The sequence below is a fragment of the Hyperolius riggenbachi genome, chromosome 12 (assembly GCF_040937935.1).
Source record: "Hyperolius riggenbachi isolate aHypRig1 chromosome 12, aHypRig1.pri, whole genome shotgun sequence".
NCBI lineage: Eukaryota > Metazoa > Chordata > Amphibia > Anura > Hyperoliidae > Hyperolius > Hyperolius riggenbachi.
In genome coordinates, this window is record NC_090657.1 from 202,867,423 (window position 1) to 202,892,218 (window position 24,796).

At 43.7% G+C, this 24,796-nt stretch overlaps 2 protein-coding genes across 2 annotated transcripts; both read left to right on the forward strand.

Moving 5' to 3' along the window:
- The first annotated feature begins 1,867 nt into the window (after positions 1-1,867).
- LOC137541025 (E3 ubiquitin/ISG15 ligase TRIM25-like) lies at positions 1,868-3,249 on the forward strand. The gene is made up of 2 exons (XM_068262172.1): positions 1,868-3,089; positions 3,242-3,249. Exons 1-2 carry the CDS (start codon positions 1,868-1,870, stop codon positions 3,247-3,249), a joined length of 1,230 nt encoding a protein of 409 aa, XP_068118273.1.
- Positions 3,250-14,730: 11,481 nt separating this feature from the next.
- Positions 14,731-24,373, forward strand: LOC137542380 (E3 ubiquitin-protein ligase TRIM8-like). Its single transcript, XM_068264241.1, has 2 exons — positions 14,731-15,919; positions 23,671-24,373. The coding sequence occupies exons 1-2, from the start codon at positions 14,756-14,758 to the stop codon at positions 23,719-23,721; spliced, it is 1,215 nt and encodes a 404-aa protein (XP_068120342.1). The 5' UTR covers positions 14,731-14,755; the 3' UTR covers positions 23,722-24,373.
- Positions 24,374-24,796: the final 423 nt, after the last annotated feature.

Here is a 24,796-nt window from a genome sequence, read left to right on the forward strand (position 1 = left end):
GCAGTACTCCTTATTGCTCTGAGGCTTAGTCCTCTAAAGTGTTACTGTTACACCAAACACTACACTCTACTCAGGTGAACAGAGGTTAGCTGGTATATCGGATTATCGGTGATACTGCAGATCACTTATAATCTGGTATACATCTGTATTCCCCGTGATACTGCAGATCTCCGGTAATCAGATCCTCTCTGTGCTTCAACGATCGTTACAGTAATGTCATTGTTTCCCTATGGCTCAAGTGGGCAATACTGTCTACAGGATAACAGTGCACTGACCAGGAAGCTGTTATGGGGTAATAGCCATCTAAAAATGGAGGACGGAGAATTCCATTGATCACAGTGGACAAACAGGACGCAGGAGAGGAGAAAGAGAGATTGATGAGTAGACTACACAGGAGGTAAGTATATCATGAATATGTTTATTTTGACTTTTAATTTTTAGTTCAGGTTTGCTTTAAGGACAAGCGCATTGTTCTCCTTAGCACCCCTTCCCCATCGGAAGTCACACCATTATGCTGACATCCCTCCTTCTGTCTCCTCAGCAGGGCTGGATTTAAGACCAAGTCGTCCAAAGACCAAAAAGGCCTGGGCCTTGGGGTGACAGCTAGCCAAGCGGCAGACGGACATTGAAGAACATTGATGAATATGGAAGAAGAGGCTGTCAATGGAAAAGAGAGGTTGAAAAGTGGAGCAACACATGGAAATAGGGTGCTGCTGCCCAAGGAGTCTACATATAACTGAAGGGGGCTGCTGTACATGAATGTTAGACATGGAAAAGGGGGATCCACAAGGAATAGGAGGAGGGCGCTGCACATGGTAGGGAGCTGCACGAAAGTTGGCCTAGGGACGGAACAATATAAAGTATAAGTTCAGCCTTGCTCCTCCAAAACCGTAAACGTTGCTTGGCAGCACAAAAATTCTTTAAAAATCATACGATTTCCTGATTTTTTTTTTTATGCGGCTCTCAGTGGGAATGCACCTAAATACTTATGTCCCTTACTGCATAGCTCCCAACTGTTCCTCTTTCGGAGGGACAGTCCCTCTTTGGGAGCCCTGTCCCTCTGTCCTCCTCATTTGTTCCTCTTTCAGGACTTTGTCCCTCTTTCTATTTAAATATATATATTTCTCTACTAAAAATGTGTTTGATTGACTCTAAACTTTATTCCCATTCTTTAAATTGATATATTACTAATTTTAAAATGTTAATATGAAGGAAAATGAACCAGGATAGAAAGGACCAGTGTGGTTTCAATTATAAAAGAACATATTTTCTTATTAAATCGTAATGGTATGCGTGATTAGGGGTGTTCCGGGGTGTGGTAAGAGGTGTGGCAGGGGCGTGGCTTAAGTCTCCCTCTTTCTCATCTCAAAAAGTTGGGAGAATACTCACTGTACTCATACACCGAACTGTTGTCCTAGCGACAGCTATTGTCCATGTGTGCAGTGCACACCTGACATGTTATGTCAACTTCACCTTCAACCCTAATGTACTGTAACTTGAATGTACTGAAGTCTGGCTTATGTGTGGGCCAAGAGCCTGGTACACCATATTGCACACTGTAGCTGCAGAATGTCTGCTCAAAAGAGATCTTTACAGCAGTGTGGTGATAAGCAATAATGAATGTCAACAAAGCAACAAAATAACCCACTACCATAGATACAGTATTGTCATACAAATCTATATAGCAAAACGATCAGGAATTAACAGCACAGAGACTCCACTCAAGTTATTTGATATTTAGCAGCAGCTGGCACTGTACAGCTAACTTTACTTCGGTAGTTTCACAGGTAATAAACTTGTTCCGTCATCCAGGTGCGTCGTGTCATATGTACAAGTTACCACACAGCTCTGGAATTCAGAGGTGACAATGGCGTCTGCTGACTTGACTGCTGAGCTCTGCTGCTGTATCTGTATGGAGATCTACAAAGAACCTGTGACATTGCCATGCGGTCACAACTTCTGCCGGTACTGTATAACAAAAGCCTGGGACAATCAGGAGGATCTACAGGAATATAAATGTCCAGAATGTCAGCAGATATACAGGAAGAGACCTGAACTGAAAAGGAATCCAACGCTGCATAATATAGCCAAAGCTCTTCGTTCTATGGAGACAGATTCTGAGGAAAGTGGAATCTTCTGTACCTATTGTGACTTTGCTGTTCCTGCTGCTAAATCCTGTCTGCACTGTGAAACCTCCATGTGTACCAAGCATCTGAGGAGACATGATAGGTCAGTAGAACACACTTTACTACCCCCCACCACTGACTTAGGAAAGAGGAAATGCACCGTTCACAAGAAGATCCTGGAGTATTACTGCATCAAGGACTCTACCTGTATTTGTGCATCCTGTATGCTACATGGAGAACACAAACGGCATCCAGTGAAGACAATGGAGAAGGCCTCTGAGCAGAAAAAGGTGAAGCTAAAAAATGACCTAGAAAGGCTGACCTTAGAGAGAGACGAGATGGAGAAAAGAGTCCAGGAACTGAAGGTACAGAAGAGAAAAGCACAAGAAAAGGCATCTGGCGTAACAAAGAGAGTAGAAACTGTGTTTAGAGACTTCAGGAGTCGGCTACATGAACAAGAGAAGAGACTCCTGAGGGACATTTCCAAGTGGGAAGAACAGACATCACTGGTGATCTCTGAAATGGTCCAACAACTGGAAGTAAAGAAAGAAGAGCTGGCCAGGAATATATATCATGTCCAGGAACTGTGCACCATGCCTGATCCCCTGACTGTCTTACAGGATCCAGACAGAGGGAACATCTGTGACACTGTGTGTGGAGATAATGAAAAAACAAAGATTCAGGAATCGGATGGAGGGGACCTAGATGAAGGTCAGGTCTCTGATACATTACGCAATTTATTGTACATGATAAAAAGCTTGCAGGTCTGCACTAAATCAACAGGCATTTTTCTTGATAAAAAAACAGCTGCTCACAATGTACAAATATCAGAAGACATGAAAACAGCATCCTACTCAGACAGCGGCCTCCATCATCCAGCAACTCCGGGAAGATTTCAGAATAATCATGTTCTAAGCATCGGGAGTATTACTTCAGGGACGCTTTCCTTGGAGGTGGACACAGGTAACTCCGATAACTGGAGAGTGGGAATATGTTGCCGCAGTATGGACAGGAAGACTTATATTGGGAAAAATAACAAATCTTGGTGTTTGCTAAGGTATAAGGGCAGCTATCAGTGTAGGCATGAAGATAATTGTGTTCCTCTCTATCATCAGCCTTCTAGCCATAAATTCAGGATATATGTAGATTATAATGCTGGTAAGTTGTCCTTTTTTGAGTTGTGTGACCCTGTCAGACTCCTGTACACCTTCACTACCACCTTTATTGAGCCCCTGCATGCTGCAATTGCTATTTGGAATGGATCAGTGACAGTTACTAATTAAGAACATGACGTGTTCCATATATGCAGTAACTCTACCGAGTCTCCCCTAAAATAAGACCTCCACCCAAAATAAGCCCTAGCTTATATTTCAGGCATGTTTGAAATATAAGCCCTTCTCTGAAAATAAGCCCTAACTAAATGGGATGCTTTGTCCTTGTATAGGGAGGTGTGTAGTCTCTTACCGCACCCCCTTTATGACTGCGTACCCCTCCATTCGCATATAATGGCTCCAGTATCCTATTTAAGGTAGTTGGCGCCCTTTGACCTAGTCTCCGCACAGGCTCTGTGACTGCGCTGCATTCTGTCATTATCAATGTGCGCACGCTGATGCGTCTTCAGCGCACATTGATTATGACAGAGGGGAGCGCGGTCACAGAGCTTGTGCAGAGACTGGCTCAAAGGGCGCCGACTACCTTAAATATGATACCGGAGCCGTTATATGCGAATGGAAGGGGACGCAGCTGCAGGGGAGGTGCGGTAAGAGACTACACACCTTCCCATACACTAACATAGTGTCCACCCCTCCCAAAAATATAAGCCCCCCCCCCCCCCCCCCCAAAAAAAAAAAGCCCCAGCACATCTTTTAGGGGGAGAATATTAGGAGTGTCTTTTATCTCGGGGAAACATGGTAGTTGGGCAGCTAAGTACCAGCTGAAAAGCGATTATCTACCTCAAGATACATAATTGTACCTAGTCATGTCATTCAAAGCAAAAAGATAAGCTAAAGCCCACTGTATATCTATAATAGATCACAGGTGCATACATATATGACGTTACTTGGCTTATTAACGTAACCAACCTACGTCTTTTCTAATCAAATTTACATCAATAACATTTTAATTAGAACTTATGACACAAGTGGTAACCCAAGTGGTGTTCTATGACATCTTTCTGAATCTGATGGACGCCAAGATATATGTGTATGTTCTTTAACTTATTCTAAGAAATTGGCATGTTCTTTGGTACATCATTAACGGGGATTTCTGAACGCCCCCCTGTGTCTTGATCACATGGCTTATTGTTTTGGTATTCATAGCAGCCATCTGTTTTAATACATGCTAAAATATATAGAAAGCAAACTTATTTACCTTATTATATAAGTCTATCATTGATCAACTCATTAATTAATAACTCTATGATCACTATACATGATCTCTATACAGGATTAATATATCAGCGTATAGCAGGCTCAGCTTCTGCAGTGCATGTGGTTGGCCTTGCATAAGCGCATTGCAACAAGAACTGAGTATAGTCAGAAAATTTATCCAGCGCTATATCTTAACCTTCTTGCCGGTTATCCCGAGCTCAGCTCGGGGTAGCCTGCGCAGGAGGATTTCTCCGGCCCCGCTGGGCCGATTTTCACAATTGTTTTTTACTTTGCTAGCTGCGTGCATATCCCGATTGCCGCCGATTCGTCGCTACCCGCCGCGCTGCCCCCCCCCCCCTCCAGACCCCTTGCGCAGCCTGGCCAATCAGGGCCAGGCAGCGCTGAGGGGTGGATCGGGATTCCCTCTGACGTCCCGACGTCCATGACATCGGTGACGTCAACCCGCCCCGTCGCCATGGCGACGGGGGAAGCCCTGCAGGAAATCCCGTTGTGGACGGGATTTCCTGCTTGCAAAGATCGCTGGCGGCGATCGAAGTGTTTAGGAGGATGCCGCTTGTCAGCGGCTATCATGTAGCTAGCGCTAGGCTAGCTACATGTATTAAAAAAAATAAAAATTAAAAAAAAGTGCTGCGCCGCCCCCTTGCCGTCAGAATTGGAACGGCAAGGGGGTTAATATAAACATAACCTTGTACAGGGAACAAACAGCTTACTGAAGAAAATGACATCAAGGATTACTCTAACCAACAATCTAACTGATTAAAGAAGAACTCTGCTTATAATCATAAAATCATGAAATTTTCTCAAACAATCTGCAAAACATTTTAAAACATATATAATCAGCTTAAAGCAAAATGGAGATAATTTCTCTGCATTAATATGAGATTTTCTGACAACAGGTTCAAGAGGGTAATTTACATTCTCAAAAAACACACGTTCCACTGTGAAACAAGAAACACTGGGAAAGACTAATCTAAACTAGTAAAACTGTGAAAAAAGTAGGGGCACATTAACAGTGGTGTAGCTACAGACCAGTGGGCCACCGATGCGGAACTTACACATGGGCTCCCCTCACCCCGGTGACATTTCCCTTGCCACCTAGTTATGCAGACCCACCACCACACGCAGCGTAGCATTCTCACCTGTCAAGCAGGCGTACTAACCCTTTCTTCCGTTAGTGTCCGTCTGGATTCATCCCTGCAGTGTTTCTGTGACCAGGTGGCATGTATGCAACTTCTTGGTTGGTCACAGGGACAAAGACACCATAGGAATCGAGACAGAGGGGTCCTGAAGGAAGTAGCATGTCTGCTGGACATGTATATGATGTAGTTCTCATGCCCACCATTCCTCCATCCCCTTCCTTTATTGTGCAAATGTCCACCGCAGCCACTTCCTGGTCGGCCAGGTCGGGCATAAGTATGAATGTGCAGAGCGCTCACAAGCACATGGTCAAGGATGTACGAAGCTATGCCAGCACCTGCGCACTAATGCCGAACAGGAAGTGGCTGCGAGGGCATTTGCTTAGTAAAGAGAGGGGGGGGGGGGGAGTGATGGGCCTGAGGACTACATCATATACATGTCTGCTCCCCTGTTTTACTTTTTACTACAGGTCTGGTATCCTGCAAATTATTTCTAGGCGGCTGCACTCAATATTGCATAAAAGTTTTCCCCTTCACCTGTAATTAGCTGGAACTGTGATGTGGCTGATTGTGCTGCTTGAAAATTTGTGCTGCCCCGCATTCGCAGTAGGAGACTGTGCAGCCACATTTCCTGTTTGATTAAGCTGCCATGCTAAACACCCTAAATATCTCCACTTCCACACCTCCTACACTCCTCAAATTTTCAGGGTAGAGATGGGATCCCCCGAAGTACCTCTGTGCTAAATTGCAGCCCCCCCGAGTCCCTCTGGTTCACAAGATAGCTTTATGTAATCTATCTTGTGAACCACTGGGATTCGGGGGCTGCAATTTGGAACAGAGGTACTTCGGGAGGTCTCCTCCCTACCATAAAAATTGGGGAGTGTGGAAGCGGAGATATTTAGTGTTTTACCACAGTGTGAAGTTAATTGTGCTTCTAGCGGTAAAACACCAAATTTCTCTGCTTACACACTACCTACACACCTCCAAACTACCTCTATGCCAAATTGCAGCCCCCAAGCCCCACTGGTTCCAGAGATAGTTTACAGAAACCCATCTCTGGAACCAGCGGGGCTTGGGGGCTGCATTTTGGCATAGAGGTAGTTTACCCTGAAAATTTGGGAAGTGAAGGTAGTGTGAGAGAGGAGCCAGTTAGTATTTTACCACCACCAGCATAATTAAATAGGAAATCTGGCCGCACAGTCTCCTACTGCGCATGAGGGGCAGCACCTCACCGAGCAAAGCAGATGCCTGTGACCTGTGATGAGAAGAGAGCAGGGACAAGCACACTAGATTACTGCCGCTCTGCTGCCTGAGGGCTTAATTTAAAGCAGCTCTGCTTCCACCTCAGGAAGTAGCTTTATCCTTTGCTGGAGGGCCCTGCATGCACACTGCCAATATCAGGACCTGGGAGGGAGGGGAAGTCAAGAAGGAAGTTTCCAAAGTGTAGTTTTTCTTACCCTGAAAGCTGGCATTGCATTTTATTATTTTTCTGTTATAACTGCTTTTTATTATATATTAAAATCTTCTAATGAGCTATTCTGAACATTGTGTGAGCCTGAAGCAGAGACAGATTCTCAGAGAGTGTTTGTTTACATTCCAGTGTTGATACATTTGTGTTTAACAAGCAAAAAAGATACGGTTATCTCCAGTTTGGATGCCGATTTGAAACTGAATAGCAGGAGAAAGTGCTTTGTTTAACCATTTCAGTGATGTTCTGCTAGAATTTTTTTCTGGGATAGAAGCTTTCAAGCTGTGAGGAATCGTTTAGAGCAAGGTAGAAATGCTGGCTTTCAGAACACTTTAAGAGGACAGGTCGGTCACGATTGCGACCCAGGCCCTACGCCAGTGCACATTAATCAGAATCCTTGATCTTAGCATCTGCTCCTTGCTTAAACCAGCTATGCTCCCATTGCCTTGCACTGGTTTTGATAAATATTCTTCACAGGGGTTACCGGTTTCTTAAGGTTTATATACTGTATGTGCTGTCCATGCAGTCCTAATGCTGTAAACATCTCTCAAGAGCCTGTGACTTGTGTCTAATAAGTCTTAGGGCACGTTCACAGGGGTGTGGTGTAACAGCAACTTTGTAATGCAGCTTATTGCACTACAGTGCGGTGGGAAAGTTACGGTATAACGGGTTGCAGTATGGTAATGCCCTGCATCCAGTGAGTTATCAGTAAAAGCGTATGTTAACGGTAGTGGTGAAGCTTTCTTTTCACTGACTGTACACTTATTATATCCAACACGAGCATACTGTGTGGCACCGCTGTCCTAATCCGTTGTGTTCTTGCTGTCACAGCGGACGCAACGGCCACTGTGAACCTGACCTAAGTGTTCCCACCTCTTGATGGAATGTGCGTTGTGACTTGTGTCTAATAAGTCTGTAGTTGGCCACACACATTATACAATTTTTTAAATACCTGTTCAATTCAAGAATAGCAATTAATTTTTCTACGGATTGTAACAATTCAAAAATCAGACCAATGTACCACACACCTTTCTTCAATTTTTCCCCAACAATAAATAATTGAAAGCTCAGAAAAATTGATTGGAACTGTACCTCAAGTAATTGTCAATCCATCACACACCATACAATTCTTGATAAAGTTGGTCTGAAATTTCCAACATATCCAATCTCCAAAAATTGAAAAAAAAAAAACCTGAAAAATTTGATCGGATTTATTGATTGAAAACAAAGGAAACCTCTCGATTTTTTGGGACAACCGATCGAAATGGTGAAAAATTGGATCTTTTAATTGTACGGTGTGTGGCCACCTTGAGTGTTCCCACCTCTTCCCATTGGAACGTTTGTTTTTGTGAGGTCACCTCCCAATCTCATGTACTGTACATTCTTTATACAATGGATGCCTTTCTTTCTTTTACGTTTTTATCCAGTCTAAGTTAAAGGGATTGTTTTATCTTGTTCTATCTTTATGAAACATCTTTAAGTAAATGATTTGTCTGCATACTGTATCTTGTTTGATTACCCAGATCCTTGTCCGAGAGGGCTGGACCTGTATCCCAATCCTGTACTAGTGGTGGATGTTTATACATGCACCTGGGAATTAGGTAAAATATTTACTTCAAATCTAACATCCTACTAGACATCACTAGATCAGGTTCCCATCTGGTGTTTCCCCATTTATCCCGTTCATCAGTCGTTAACCAGGTGGCTCTAGGGAGACCAAGCAGGCAGCACAGTCAGCAAGTAGACCAGCCTCATCACTGCCACAAATACAGACAGGCCAGGAGATCCTATTAGGCTTCGGTGAAGAAGAACTGATGGAGAACAGATTGGTCGGATGACAAGTTGATGTCCATCAAAATGTCCAACCTTTCTTATGTAATCTGTATTAAAACCAATCAAAGTAATTGGATAAACCACTGATATTATTGATGAATTTCAGTAGATTTGATGGCTTTGTTGAACTGATTGTACTAATAAATTATTGTATTCTACACGTCACACAATTGGGCAAGCAAGCACCATCACTGTATATAAGTACAAAGGCTCAATATGTAGGTTATATCAAGACTGTAGGTTATATGTGCAGAAAGGATACAAAAAAAAAACAGTCAGGTGTATAAAATAAGAAAAAGTAGATCACATAAACTGCACCACATCTATAATAAGCTTTTATTGATGCATTGAGTCAAACAGATGGTGGCGTAGTGGTTAGCGCTGTTGCCTTGCAGCGCTGGATCCCTGGTTAGATTCCCAGCCAGGTCAACATTTGCAAGGAGGTTGTATGTTCTCCCAGTGTCTACATGGGTTTCCTCCGAGCACTCCGGTTTTCTCCCACATACCAAAAACATACAGATACGTTAATTGGCTTCACGTAAATTGGCCCTACATGCACTACACGATACATACACTACATGATACACATATAGACAAATGACTATGGTAGGGACTATATTGTGAGCCCCTCTGAGGGGCAGTTAGTGACAAGACAATATACTCTGTACAGCGCTGCATAATATGTCGTCTCTATATAAATACTAAAAATAAATAAATAAAAATAGATAAAATAAAAACACCATTAAAAACAGGAGGAGACGGTGGAAAAAAAGAATATATGCAAAAATATATATTTTAATCTAACACGCTCAACCACTCCTAATGAAAATAGAACAGTTCAATATTCTGTGGTACAGCACAAAAGTGCCTGTGCCATAAATAGCAATGCAATAAATACATACAAGAACAATAAGCTTATTGTACATAAAAGTGCTGATGTGCCATGTGCAATACTAAAAAAAAACATAATCAGTGCATAACCCCTGGGTCAGCGATCTAATGCAGTACCGCTGACAAAATGAAAGCCCACAGGAATAGAATAGTGTGTAACAAGAGCAAAGCTAAAAAAATTCCATATACCATGTGCTAAAAAAACCCACCAAAGAACAGCAATAGCAAACAACCGTGACTGATAGGGGAGTGAAAACCGCTAGACCAAAAGGAGTGCAAAGTGAGTAGAATGGCTCTTGCCAACAAAGATGGAGGAGAGTGCGCACCACTCGCACCAAATGCCTTAATTTGCTACGTAGTTTTTCTCCCAGGCATGATGTAAGAATGCAGTCACCCAGTTAGGAGGAGAGTGGGCATAGAATGTGCTGCATTGCTAAGTGACGCAAAAGCCTAACCCAGGGGTTCTCAAACTGGGTGCCGCGGCACCCTGGTGCGCCTTGAGCACCTCCCAGGGGTGCCTCGGCATGCATCGCCATCCTTTGTACAATGCCATCAGGTAATGCAACCAGCTGCATTACCTGCCAGTTAACCTTTAATCCCATTGCTTACTGCAGTCACCATGTGGGGAAATGTCTTTGTGGTCTATAAGGTTGACTCTTTATCCTTTTGTGCTTTCGAGGGGCTGCATAATGGGGGAGGGGGTCACTGACTACTTAGAGGCGGATGCTGCCTAATAGGCATCACTAGCTACTTGGAGGGGGTGCTACTTATTAAGGGTCATAACGGTATTTTGGTAGTTTTTATCGAGGGGTGCCTTGAAAAAATGTAAAAGCTATCAAGGGCGCCCTCACCCAAAAAAGTTTAAGAACCACTGGCCTAACCCCATTCAGAAAATATATGGATGTGCTGGCTCCGCTGCCATAGTAACCAGGTCACTGCTAACCAGTTAATACAATGTACTAAATCCATGCAATATGCTCGTACTATACAATTGGAAATTGAGCCAATGCACAAATGAATGAACCTAATCCACCAACCATGTCGCAACAGTGATAAACTAAAACACACACACACACACACACACACACACACACACACACACACACACACACACACACACACACACACACACACACACACACACACACACACAATAATATATATACATATAAATACAGTGTATACATACATATGTATACATATATACTACCTCTTGAAGCTCATCAAGAGAATGCCAAGAGTGTGCAAAGCAGTAATCAAAGCAAAAGGTGGCTACTTTGAAGAACCTAGGATATGACATATTTTCAGTTGTTTCACACTTTTTGGTTATGTACTATACTTCCACGTGTGTTAATTCATAGTTTGGATGCCTTCAGTGTGAATCTACAATGTTCATAGTCGTGAAAATAAAGAAAAACTTTTGGTCTGTAATATATATATATATATTATATATATATATATATATATATATATATATATATATATATATATATATATATATATATATATATATATATATATATATATATATATACACACACACGCTGGGTTGCAAAAGTATTCGGCCCCCTTGAAGTTTTCCACATTTTGTCATATTACTGCCACAAACATGAATCAATTTTATTGAAAGACCACATGAAAGACCAATACAAAGTGGTGTACACATGAGAAGTGGAGCGAAAATCATACATCATTCCAAACATTTTTTACACATAAATAACTGCAAAGTGGTGTGTGCATAATTATTCGGCCCCCTTTGATCTGAGTGCAGTCAGATGCCTATAGACATTGCCTGATGAGTGCTAATGACTAAATAGAGTGCACCTGTGTGTAATCTAATGTCAGTACAAATACAGCTGCTCTGCGAGGGCCTCAGAGGTATACTCGGTTAGCCTAATTTTTCAGCATAAAAAAATGTGCTGAAAAGTTACCCCCTCGGATTATATGCAACTCAGTAGAGCAAAACATATGGTGGAGCAGGTTTTTAAGAGCTGGTTTACACTAAGTCCGGAAACGTATCTGTGACTCAGTTTTTAAAACCTGATCAAAACCGGAGCCACAGATAGCAATGTTAAAAATAGCAGCCGTCTTTACCCAAACAAAAACTGATCCTAGGGTAGCCCCTAGGTAGCCAGATGTGCCCCATTATAAGGTAGCCCCTAGGTAGCCAGATGTGCCCATTAGGTAGCCCCTGGATAGCCAGATGTGCCCCATTATTAGGCATCCCCTAGGTATCAAAATGGTGCCCTATTAAGTATCCCCTAGGTAACCAGATGTGCACCATTATTAGGTAGCCAGATGTGCCCCATTATTAGGTAGCCAGATGTGCCCCATTATTAGGTAGCCCCTAGGTAGCCAGATGTGCCCCATTATTAGGTAGCCAGATGTGCCCCATTATTAGGTAGCCCCTAGGTAGCCAGATGTGCCCCATTATTAGGTAGCCCCTAGGTAGCCAGATGTGCACCATTATTAGGTAGCTCCTAGGTAGCCAGCTGTGCCCCATTATTATGTAGCCCCTAGATAGCCATATGTGCCCCATTATTTGGAAGCCCCTAGGTAGCCAGATGTGCCCCATTATTAGGTAGCCCCTAGGTAGCCAGATGTGCACCATTATTAGGTAGCCCCTAGGTAGCCAGATGTGCCCCATTATTAGGAAGCCCCTAGGTAGCCAGATGTGCACCATTATTAGGTAGCCAGATGTGCACCAATATTAGGAAGCTTCTAGTTAGCCATATGTGGCCCAATATTAGGAAGCCCATAGGTATCAAGATGGTGCCCTATTAGGTAGCCCCGAGGTAGCCAGATGTGCCCCATTATTAAGAAGCCCCCAGTATTGAGCAGTTTCCTCATTTACTCAGCGGCCGTGTATGAGAGGCGCCCAAGGTTCCCCCTTCTCTCCCTCCATTTATACCAGCAGCAAGCGACGCATACCCATGGCCGGATTTCTGGCAAGGCCACATAGGCCATGGCCTAGGGCACCAGATAAACAAGGGGCGGCCTGCAGACAGTGAGCATTATTTGCAGGGCATTATTTGCAAGTGTCCAAACAAATGAAAGTGGTCAGGATAACTGCACTATTAGTACCAGCTGGCATCTGCCTGTGCTGTGCTACAGGCAGCTGCAGTCCGTTAACCAAACGTTTGTGAACAGTGTGTGACTAGCAAAAAGCCAGACCTTGTCCAATGACATAGCAGCAGCTCCAGGCAGTTACAGAAGGCCGGGTCTCACACACTTGGTGTGGGGGATGAAAGGACCAGGGGCAGCACCAGCAAATAGTACAGAATACAGAAGGCAGCCTCTCACAGTACCCATTTCTTAATTATTGATTGGCCAGCGCTGTTACCCTGGAGACAGCAGTGGGTACAGGACTCACTTTTACGTGTTGCTGACCCCACCCAATGTCCAATTGTGAGCCACTTTTGACTATGTGTGTATGGTGGAAGGCTCCTACCATGCCCATCACCTGTAGATCGCTTGATTGACCAGTTCCCCCATGTGACATGATTGATTCACTTCACGTTGCCATGGAGACCTCGGCACTAGCCCCAATAGTGGACACCATCGGCCCAAAAATTTTTTGATGGATGTGTGTGGAGAGAGGTGGTAGGATACGGTTGGGGCGGCTGGTAATAGTCGGCCTTGGGCGGTAAGAAGTACAAATCCGGCCCTGCGCATACCACGGGATTCTCACCTGCTCCATGCTTTCCAGCACTGATGTTACTCTTCAGCAGTGCCCACAGTGTCCTCTCCATGGTTACAGTATGTCACACCGGCATGTAATGGAAAATCCAGCCCTGCCTTTAGAGCATACCTGAAGAGAATAAAATAAGTTAGATATTTACCTCAGTAGAGGGAAGCCTCTCGGTAATCCAGAGGCTTCCCCGATCTTCTTAAAACCCCCCTCCAATCCTGCCCTGGGACCCTCCAGCCAAGCAAACATGGCCACATCCGTGCAAGCACAGCTCATGCAGACACAGTACACATGCCTGAAGAGGAGCGTGTCCCCGATGTGATTACCTACAAGCCCTAGTCAGTAATCTTCTAGGGGTCCGCACACGGCAGCAGGGGACTGGAGGATGGCTCTATAGGAGCCAGAGGCTTCCTTCTTAAAGCGGATCCAAGATGAAAAACTAACTATAACAAGCAACTTGTCTATATATGTTACCTAAAGTTTAGATGGTTTATACAGCAAATATAGCTGCAAACAGTTTTAATAGAATATGATTATTTATTCCTGTGATACAATGACAGCATCCATGTTGTTTGTAAACATTAGACAGAGGCAGGCTTATCTGTATCTTGAGGCATCAGCCTTATCCCCTCTCCTCCTCCCTCCTCCCCGCTGCCTCTGAAATCAATGGCTAGTAACACCTCCTCCTCCTCCTGCCCAGACTGAGCTCCCATGAGCCCTTGCTACTGCCTTGGCTCTCTGAAAACCTGTGGGCGTGGTTCATTTAGTTTATAGGGAATTAGAGTATTAAAACAAAAACAAAAAAGTATTTGGCTTGAGAAATGCCCTATAAACAATAGGAAAGGAACACAATTATGCAATGTGTAATAGTTCACCTCGGATCCACTTTAAGCACATATATATTACGCTTTGGCTGGGGTACACTTTTAAGTGATAAAGTTTTACGTGAAATGCCCCAATTCATCTCTATTAACAATAAAAACAAAAAAATCCAGGAGAAGGAGTACAGCTTGATGTTTACAATTCCTCAGAGTTTTGCTATTTTTTTCATCAGCTCACAGTAATGCTATGTTCAGCTGTAGCAGGAAGTGTAAAGTCTACAGGCAGATAATCACCACACCCTTTCCTTGAGGACACAGATCACTGCCCCGCCTTCTCAGCACAAGTAAAACCCTTTCAGTTTCCTTTCTCCCTCTCCATCTCTCTCCTCTCCATCAGCCATGGCATCTGCAGATCTCAGAGATGAGCTGAACTGCTCCATCTGTCTGACCCTCTACACAGATCCTGTCATCCTCAGATGTGGTCACAACTTCTGCCGGGGCTGTATTGATCCTGTGCTGGATTCACAGGCACAGACTAGAGGGTATTCCTGTCCTGTGTGCAGAGAGGAGTTCCAGCAGAGGCCTGTACTTTATAGAAATTTAGCTCTACGTAACATTGCTGAGAGATCCCTACCTTCCCATCCAGATCAGGAGGACACTGGAGTCTTCTGTACTTACTGCCTGGACTCTCCTGTTCCTGCTATAAAATCCTGCCTGCACTGTGAGAGTTCTCTGTGCAGTAGACATCTGAGTGCTCACAGCAAGTCACCAGAGCATGTCTTATCTGACCCCACAGCAACGCCAGGAAGCAGAAAGTGCTCCATCCATAAGAGGGTCCTGGAGTTTTACTGCAGCCAGGAAAATGTGAGTACCTGTCTGTACTGTATTGCTGTTGGAGAACACAAAGGACACAAGGTGGAGTCACTGGAGGAGGCCTCTGAGAACAAGAAGAAGAAGCTGAGAAATGATCAGGAGAAACTCATCCTAGAGAAAAAGGAAGCTGAGAAAGAAGTCCAGAGACTGGAGGAACGCAGGAGAGAAGCACAAGAGAAAGCAGCCGGAGTAACAGAGAGAGTCACTGCCCTGTTCAGAGACATCCAGAGACTGCTACAGGAACAAGAGAAGAGAGTGCTGAGTGACATCTCCAGGTGGGAAGAGCAGGTTTCACAGTCAGTCTCTGGATTGATTCAGCAGCTGGAAATAAAGAAGGATGAGCTGTGCACAAAGATATGTCACATGGAGGAGCTGTTCAGCACCACCGACCCACTGACTGTCTTACAGGATCCGCACAGAGGGGACATCTGTGACACCAAGGGGGGAGGGGATGCAAAGGTTCAGCATGGGGGTGATCTAGATGAAGGTCGGCTCTCAGACACATTACACAAATTATCTGGCATGATAAAAAGCTTGCAGATCAGCATAATATACCCATCACGTGTTTTACTTGATGAGAAAACTGCTTGTGATTTTATAGGTTTATCAGAAGATCTGAGAACAGCATCCTACACTGGTGGAAAATACAGTCGCCCAGCAACTCCAGAGAGATTTACCGGTTATTATCAGGTAATGAGCAGCACCAGTATTTCTTCAGGGCAACTTTCATGGGAAGTGGACACAAGTAAAGTAGTCGGTTGCAGAGTAGGAATGTGTTACCCCAGTATGGAGAGGAACAATTATATTGGGGCTAATAATAAATCCTGGTGTTTGGATAGGAACAAAAATAATTATAGTATGTGGCATGCAGGAAGAAGCATCCCACTCTCTCCCCAGCCCTCCAGTCATAAATTCAGGATAAATCTGAACTATAAATCTGGCCTGTTGTCCTTTTATGATCTGTGTGACCCCATCAGACATGTTCACACATTCACGGCCACCTTCACTGAGCCCCTCCATGCTGCCATATATGTTTATCAAGGATCAGTGACTATTACAAACTAGGCACACCTATTGTGTGCTGCAACATCTGCCATGTGGCATTGTTACCATGTGACTTTTTACCTCCCTACATCACTGTCATAATTCTATCATGTCCTCATACTGTGACGAAACTATTGATCCTGCCAGACTGCAGCACTGAGTGGGGCCTCTATGTAGTGGCCATAATCTGGTCACTGCTTCCTACCCATCTGGAGAGCCTCTGTTGAAATGTGCAAAAAGACTAGAAAATATTGATACTGTACAAGTGGGCTGGGACTGCTGTGGAGCAGTGGTTTTGTGATTGCATTTCTGATGGAAATCTGTACAGAATCTATACTGGCTGGCCATGTATCGGCTACAGATCATCACACTGAGGGCTCGTTTCCACTATCGCGAATCTGCATGCGTCCAACGCATGCAGATCCGCACATGTAATACAAGTGGATGGGCCTGTTTCCACTGTAGCGTTGTTGAGGTGCGTTTTTTTCAGCGTGAAAAAAACGCACAAAAGAGCCAACGATTTCGCCTGCGTCGGGAATCCGTGCGAATCGCCGCTAATGTATTTAATAGTAAAAACGCATGCGTTTGTTACATGCGTTTTTACCCGCGATTTCGCACCTTTTTCAATTTTATTTAGCCCTGGCAGTGTCATGGTTAATTTCGCATGGCACCCTGCCATGCGAAATCGCATGCGAAATCGCGGGTAAAAACGCATGCGGAAACGCATCCGCATGCGTTTTTACAAGCGTCGGAATGCGGCCGAAATCGCGTCGCAACAGTGGGAACGAGCCCTGACTGAGGAATATCAGTCTGTGCCAGCTTTATATAATTTTCAGTCAGATTATGGCCACTTTTATAAAGCACTTACTTTTTCCAAACATCTTCCATTTGTGGATTTTCTTAAGGTGGCCACTAACTGTCCAATTTGTAGCGAAAAATCGTTCAAGCGCAGTGTTCTCCCCAGGCTCTTTTAGCCGGGTGCTCTACCTGGCTAGTTTTGGTGAGCATCCGGCTGTCAGTGGCTCACCTTCTCCTATGCTATGTTATAAGCACAGTTGCTAACAGAAGCACCAGCCCTGCATTCTCTCATCTCGCCCCACCCGGCTAACTTTTCATGCCACCCGGTGACTATTTCATGCCACCCGGCTGGAAAAAAATTCTGGGGAGAACACTGGAGCGATCAAAAATTCTGATCGGATTGGTTGAAAATAATCTCAGTTGATGGGCACTAACGATTATACAAAAAAAAAATCGTACGATTTGTCAAACCAAAATTTGGATTTTCTTGATTGGTTGTGATAGATAGGAAGCAAAGTTTTGTTCGTTGATGGTGTAGTGAACGATTTTTCTTCCGATCAGAATTTCTGATCGCTCAAACGATTTTTCGCTAGAAATTGGACTATTAGTCTTCAAAGGAAAGGTAAGGGGGGGAGGTGTGTGTCTTCTCCTAAAAATGGCTTTTTAAGATATTCCAGTTTTATTTTATGTTTAAATCTACTTTTTAAGTTTTAACTGTTGTCTTGTTTTTGCTCAATGACCCATTCATTGAAGTATGCCAGAGCTAAAATCTACTTACTATTGACCCTTTTTATCTCTTTCCTGCTCTCAGAAGCCATTTTCTGCTAGGAAAGTGTTTTATAGTTGGAATTTCTTATCAGTGAGGGTCACACTATAGTCACTTCCTGTCTTGAGTCAGGACTGAGTAAGCCACTTACATACCTGATATTTAACTCTTTCAGGCAGAGAAAGAAAAAAGGAACACGGCATAGTTATTTGTGTGCTAGGCACTGTACATACCCATGTCTATCTCATTATGTCACATGTCACTTCAGGTATCCTTTAATCATTTTATAATACTTATTCAGTTTTCTCTTTGCTTTTTTTGCATATATAATTCATATTTAGATGTAAACATTAGAATGTAATCATGTATTAATCAACCAATAAAGAATACATTGCTAAATGGTATCTGTGGACTCTCTCTAGACATACTGTACATGGAATGCCTAAACCAGTGGTTACCAAACTTTTTTGGGTGTGGGCACCCTTGATGGCTGTGAAATTTTTTCAGGGCACCCCTCGGCAAAAACTACCGAAATGCCGTTATTACCCTTATCAGGCGACGACCCACTCCAAGTGGCAAGTGATGCTTATTAGGCACCACGATTCCTCTCATGTTCAACTTCAACCATGGTGGCGAGGACTAAAAGGTTAAATAGCAGGTAATGCAGTAGGGTTGCCGCGATTTACCGGTATTACGGTATACCACGGTTTTACAATGCACGGTAATCACGGTAAGCACTTTTAGGAAATACCGGTTTTTGCTGTATTTCCGTATCCCTCGCCACCGCTCCGGCATTGTCCTGCTCTCTGTCTTCCTCCATTACGAAGGCAAGCTCCCAAAGCTAGTTCCTGATTGCGGGAGGCTTGCGACATGAGTGCAGGAGAGCTGGGTGGTGATACGCGTCCTGTGATGACGCAGCCACTCTGGCTGGAGCGCACACGGAGATCTATTTCCCGGTGTTGTGTCTGATTACGCTGCCTGTGGATTTGCGCTGCCCCGCATGCGCAGTAGGAGACTGTGCGGCCACATTTCCTACAGAATGATGCTGCTGGAGGTAAAATACTAAATATCTCCGCTCCCACACCTCTTACACTCCCCAAATTTTCAGGGTAGGGAGGGGACCCCCCGAACTCCCTCTATACCAAATTGCAGCCCCCAAGACCCACTGGTTCCCGAGATAGGTTTCTCTAATCTATATCCTGAACCAGCGGGTCTCAGGGGCTGCAATTTGGCATAAAGCTCGTTCGGGGGATCCCCTCCCTACCCTCAAAATTTGGGGAGTGTAAGAGGTGTGGGAGCGGAGATATTTCGTATTTTATCTCCAGCAACATCATTAACTTCACACTGAGCATGTGTGCTACTCAGCGTGGAAGGGAGCTTCCGGGCAGCACAATCAGACATTACACCGGCATATCTGCTTGTAGTTTTTTTTATTGCGGACTGTACTACAAAGGCAGAGGGGGAGTCAGCAGGTCATTCCTGCCAAAATAAATAGGCAAATGAGAAAAGGCTACAGCCCGTTCCCCCTCCTGCTAGATGCATGCAGGCCCCTCCCCCCCTCCCCCCAGAGAAGGAGCGAGAGACACACTGCACGTGGGGAGCTGAAGCTTAATGACACTAGATAAGCAGTGTTGCTGTGGGAGAGGTGCTGTATTTGAATGCAGCCAGTGTGTATATGTATGGCTTGTGTGTGTGAGATGTGTCTGCCTGATGGGTGTGTGTGTGTGTGTGTGTGTGTCTCTGATACACGTCTCTGTGTGATGTCAAGTGTCGTCCCCCCCCCCCCCCCCCCCCGTTCTACTCTGTCCCCCTACTTTTTAACTTTTTAAAGAAATCGTCCGCAGTGGCTTAGCACAGGACTTCGCCTAACTCATGTCCGCTCCACCCATTTGCATTTTATTTTTCAGCTCTGGTATCCGTTAAAGGAAACCAGAGACGCAGCATAGTGAACGTTTTATACATAACTGTGGCTTCCTCCAACCCATCATGCGCACAGATCCCTCCCACGCCGCCATCCTCAGCCTCTTCTATCGCTGTTACGGAGTCCCGTAACTTTGGCCAGTCGCGGACAGTTTTATGCATGCGCAGTGCGCTCCCTCCGTCTCTGGCAGAAAATAGTACTACGCCTGCATAGTATTATTCTCCGCTGTAGAGAACGCACTGCGCATGCTCAGACTGGCCGCGACTGGCTCAAGTTACGGGACTCAATACCAGCGATAGAAAAGGCTGGGAGGGATCCGTGCGCATGATGGGGCTGAAGGCAGCCGCATGTATATATAAAACTTTCACTATGCTTCATCTCTGGTACACTTTAAGGTGTATAGTAAAGTGTACCACCAGCATTTTTAAACTGGACCTGAACTCAAAACGTCCTCCTCTCTGCTCAAAAAGATATGCAACAGCAATTTCTTTCTTTTTTACAGCTGATACAAATCCTAAAATAAATCTGCACAGTTTCTACTTCCTGATTCATGGAAGCAGACATATTAACCTACTGTGCTTTCAAATGGATCTGCCCTCTCTGCCATAGGCAGTCATGTGACACGGGGAGAATGAGATTTACTTTTGGTATTGTTGTTGTTTTTTTTGACATTTAGAAGAGTAAATATTTCAAGTATGACAGGAGGACCCTAACCATTAAGGGTCTAATAAAGAAGAGTTTGTTCAACTTTGACCTTTTCTTATTTTTATAAGGGCAATTGTAATGAGAATAATTGCGTAATACCGTCATACCGTGGTATTTTTTTTGACGGTTATCATACCGTGAATTTTCATACCGTTGCAACCCTATAATGCAGCCACATTGTATATCAATGTGCGGTTGCATCACCTAATAGTATTGCATGAAGGACGGGGAAGCATGCCGAGGCACCCCTGAAAGGTGCCCGAGGCGCACCAGGGTGCCGCGGCACCCAGTTTGAGAACCCCTGGCCTAAACAGAAGCTGCCCTTTTACTTTTTGCCCTCTAGAAGACATTTCATCACAAAACCAAATGGCCAAATTCCCCCCCCCCCCCCCATATGTTATTTTTTATCATTTGGGTACAGAGTGACTTGAATAGATGACAACCTTCCTAAATGTGTGCATGTGAATAGTATGCATGACTTTTTTTCTCATGTTTGGATTGTAATTAATGTACATCAGAGATTAATGCCTGCTGTATTTCCTATTCACTCGTCCCTTGTTCTTATTGCCCCCTATCAAGCAACTCGCTGGATATCCCCTAGCTAGAAATTTGTATTTCATCTCCTCTAACCGACACTCTTTAGTTACAGGGTCACTGACTATTCTTTCTACCCTTTTAAATTGGCCTTTAGGTATGTTATTCTTAATGTGTGGGACATGAAAACTATCATAATGTAGAATGGAATTTTTGTCTGTTGGTTTGACATAAAGGTCTGTATTCTGTCAAACCAACAGACAAAAATTCTAGCTAGGGGATATCCAGCGAGTTGCTTGATAGGGGGCAATAAGAACAAGGGACGAGTGAATAATGGTCTTTATAAGCATAATAAGCACAAGAAGGTTAGGGGGGACCCAAACAATAGAATTCCCTGTGTTACAACATTTAATGTTCTGTCAGATAAAATAGAGAAGATAGTCAATAGTCACTGGCATATTTTAAAGGAAGGTTTACCACATGTATGTGAGTTTAGTGAACGTCCTCTCATGTCCTATAAAAGGGCTCCATCATTGCGGGATATTATTGTTAAAGGGGACATAGGACCAGAGAAAACAGTTAGGAGTACAAGACATGGGACATATCCATGTCTCAACTGCCACCTATGTAGCTACATTACAAAAGGAGATACGGTTACCCACCCGTACAGAGGCACTACATTTAAAATAAAGGGACATTATACGTGTGACTCTAAATATGTTGTTTACTTGTTGAAATGCCCTTGCGGGTTTGGGTATGTAGGACAAACTACTCAGGCTTTAAAAGATAGACTTGCATCACATAAATCTACTATTAGGAACAAGAATTTGGAATTGGCGGTCTCACATCATTTTGTCACTCATAATCATGGCTTGTCACAATTACGGGTACAGGTGCTTGAGGGGGTTCCTATTTTGAGAAGAGGAGGTGATAGATTGAAGCAATTATTGAAAAGAGAGAATTATTGGATTAAGAAGTTGGATACTTTAGAACCCAAGGGTTTGAATAGAGAGTATGATTTGACAGGTTTGATGACCTAGAAGTCTACGTGGAGGACTTAGACATTTGCAGGACTATGTAAGCTATGGACCCGCGCTGCAATTAGGTTATGTTTAGTTTATTACTACTTATGAAAATTTAGAAGTGTATATTTATCATATTTATCATTTATATTGCTACTTATGAAAATTTAGAATTTGTATATTTATCAGTTATATTGCGCCGCTGGTCCATTATGATCATAGAGTATGACTTAATTGGATAATATGCTGTTTTTAATAAGGTAATATGATAGTGCGAATGGTGGAGCTTCTATCCCCGATCGTATACTGCCAAATAGTGAGTACACATGTTATTGTTTGCATGCTTTGGAGCGGACGTTGCCGCTCAGCATGCTATTGGTCATTTACTCTTTTGGCCCATTGCGTAGGAGCGGATACTGCCGCCCGTCATTGAGGTGGGTGGGTCCCATTTTGTTTACATGCTTCTGAACGGACGGTGTCGCTCAGCATGTGATTGGTCGCTTCCGGGCAACGCGGACACGCGTATGAGCGGACGCTTCCGCCCACATCACTTCACATTGGGTGGCAGAGATCGGGAGGCGGAGTTTCTCCATACGTCTCTTGAAGTTCTTGTGCGGACGTTGTAGCTCTGAACAGGATTGGCTGGGAATAAGATTGAGCAGAGTGGATGGTGTCGGCCTTGTTTTGATTGGCTGACGCCATATTGCGGTGAGTTACACAATGAAGGACATAGACGGAAGGTGTTTTACACCTATACCTAAGTCCTAAGTGTTAACACATGATCCGAGCTCTCTTATCCCTGCAATATACATCCAGTAATCCGCTTGTGGAATGTAAGTTGATAAGATTTATATCACAAAACATATTTTGCTCGTTTTTGAATATGTATATATGCAAATGATGGGGGATTCTGTAGTCTTCTATCAGGTCCTCTCCAATGCTTTATATAGGAGGCTTGGTTTGAAAGATGTTAGAGTGTGTTGCCTTTGCCGTCTGAAGAAAGAGCTAGACTCAGAAACGCCGTGCGTCATGGTGACCCGGCCCACACTTGCTTATGCCTCTGATGGATTTTAAAGAAAATTAAATAAAAATTTTTTGGATTTTAGATGGTGCGGATCCTAATAACTTATTTGGATACAATACCCTGTGCACTCCAGGGTTGATCCCTGCACATCAAGCTCCATGGGTGCTGTCACAATTTGAATACTATTGACCGCACTAACTGTAGGCACAGGAGGATAACATGGGGGAACATCTTTTGGCCAAATAGTAAAATTACACCTACATACACGTTTTGAATATATATGAAATATTCATACATATAACATTAAAATTAACCCCTTACCTCCCTCACAGTTACCAAAATAAAACATTTGCATTTGAGCAAAAAGTGTCCAGATCAAAATTATTCATGCCTTTCACAAACTGTCACTGCCTCTGGGAAAATCCAAGGTTCTATACCATTCCAAATAGTCCAAGCTGTTCTAAAGCATCCTAATTACCCTGATTAATTGGGAACAGCTGTTTTTGGGTCATTGTCATGCTGAAATATGCATTGGTGCCCAAAGCCAAGTTTCTCTGCAGACTGCCTGATGTTGTTGAGAATCCTCATGTATTGCTCTTTTTTCATGAAGCCATTTACTGTGATTAGGTTCCCTGGTCCATTGGGGCTGTGAAGTGGTATCACCGCTGGCTTGCCTGACCTCCCGACTGCCTCTCCACATAGAACCCTGGTTGCCTAAGCATCACTCGGCCTTCATTGTCACCATTCTTATCTGGAGGAGAAATCACACGGCATGGTGTTTGATAACACTCAAAGCAATGGACTGGTGAGCAGTATATATCACTACATTAACCAACTATGGAACTGCTTTTGCTTAGCTCTTGCCATTGAGCCGCTTTGCTTGTCTGTGCTTATGGACAGTGTTTGGAGTATCCACCTGCCGTGTTAATCGGACACGGACTCATGTTTGACATTATCCTCCGGTCTGTTCGTGCTTTGATTTATGAACAGTGAACTGGGGCATCTCTCTGCTGTATTTACCAGACACTAGTGTACGTGTGTCTATATTGCTCTTCAATGCATGCTGCTGTTTGCTTTTTTCACCATCGCTGCTTATATCCATTCGACTCAGCACTTTTGGCTACAATTTTTTTGTGACAGAAGGACTGCCTAGTGCCCCTTGGAACAAGGAGTTACTATTATAAATAGACTGCATATACAACAACGCTGTGCATGTCGCTTTGGCCATTTTCTGTTTGAAGCGGAAGTTGAACAGGCATGCTAGTGCACCTTATCAATTAGAGCTCTATTAATACTGCAATAACACCCTCTTTGCCTTGTGCTCCTGTGCTAACCCAGTTTAAGTATGTGTGCTTGAATGCTGAGGTGGCTGTTTGTGCTGTGGGGATGAATGGATGGGGTGTGTGGGATATGAGGTCAGGTTCATTTTAGATGTGTTGTTTTTGATATAATAAAGATTTATACAATTTTACTATACTACTTTTGGCTAAATTGCCTTATTGGTATGTACTCCTCACCACCTCTATTCCTTCCTACTCTGTTGTTTCTGCATTGGCTGAAAAACACCCCCAAAGCATTAGGTTCCCACCACCATGTTTGACAGTGGGGATGGTGTTCTTTTGGGTTCAAGGCTTTTTTTTTTTTTTTTACGCCAAATGAAGGAAACATTATTGTGACCAAGCAATTCAATATGTGCTTCATTTAACCATAACACAGAAGACCAGAAGTCTTATTCTTTGTCCAGATGAGCATT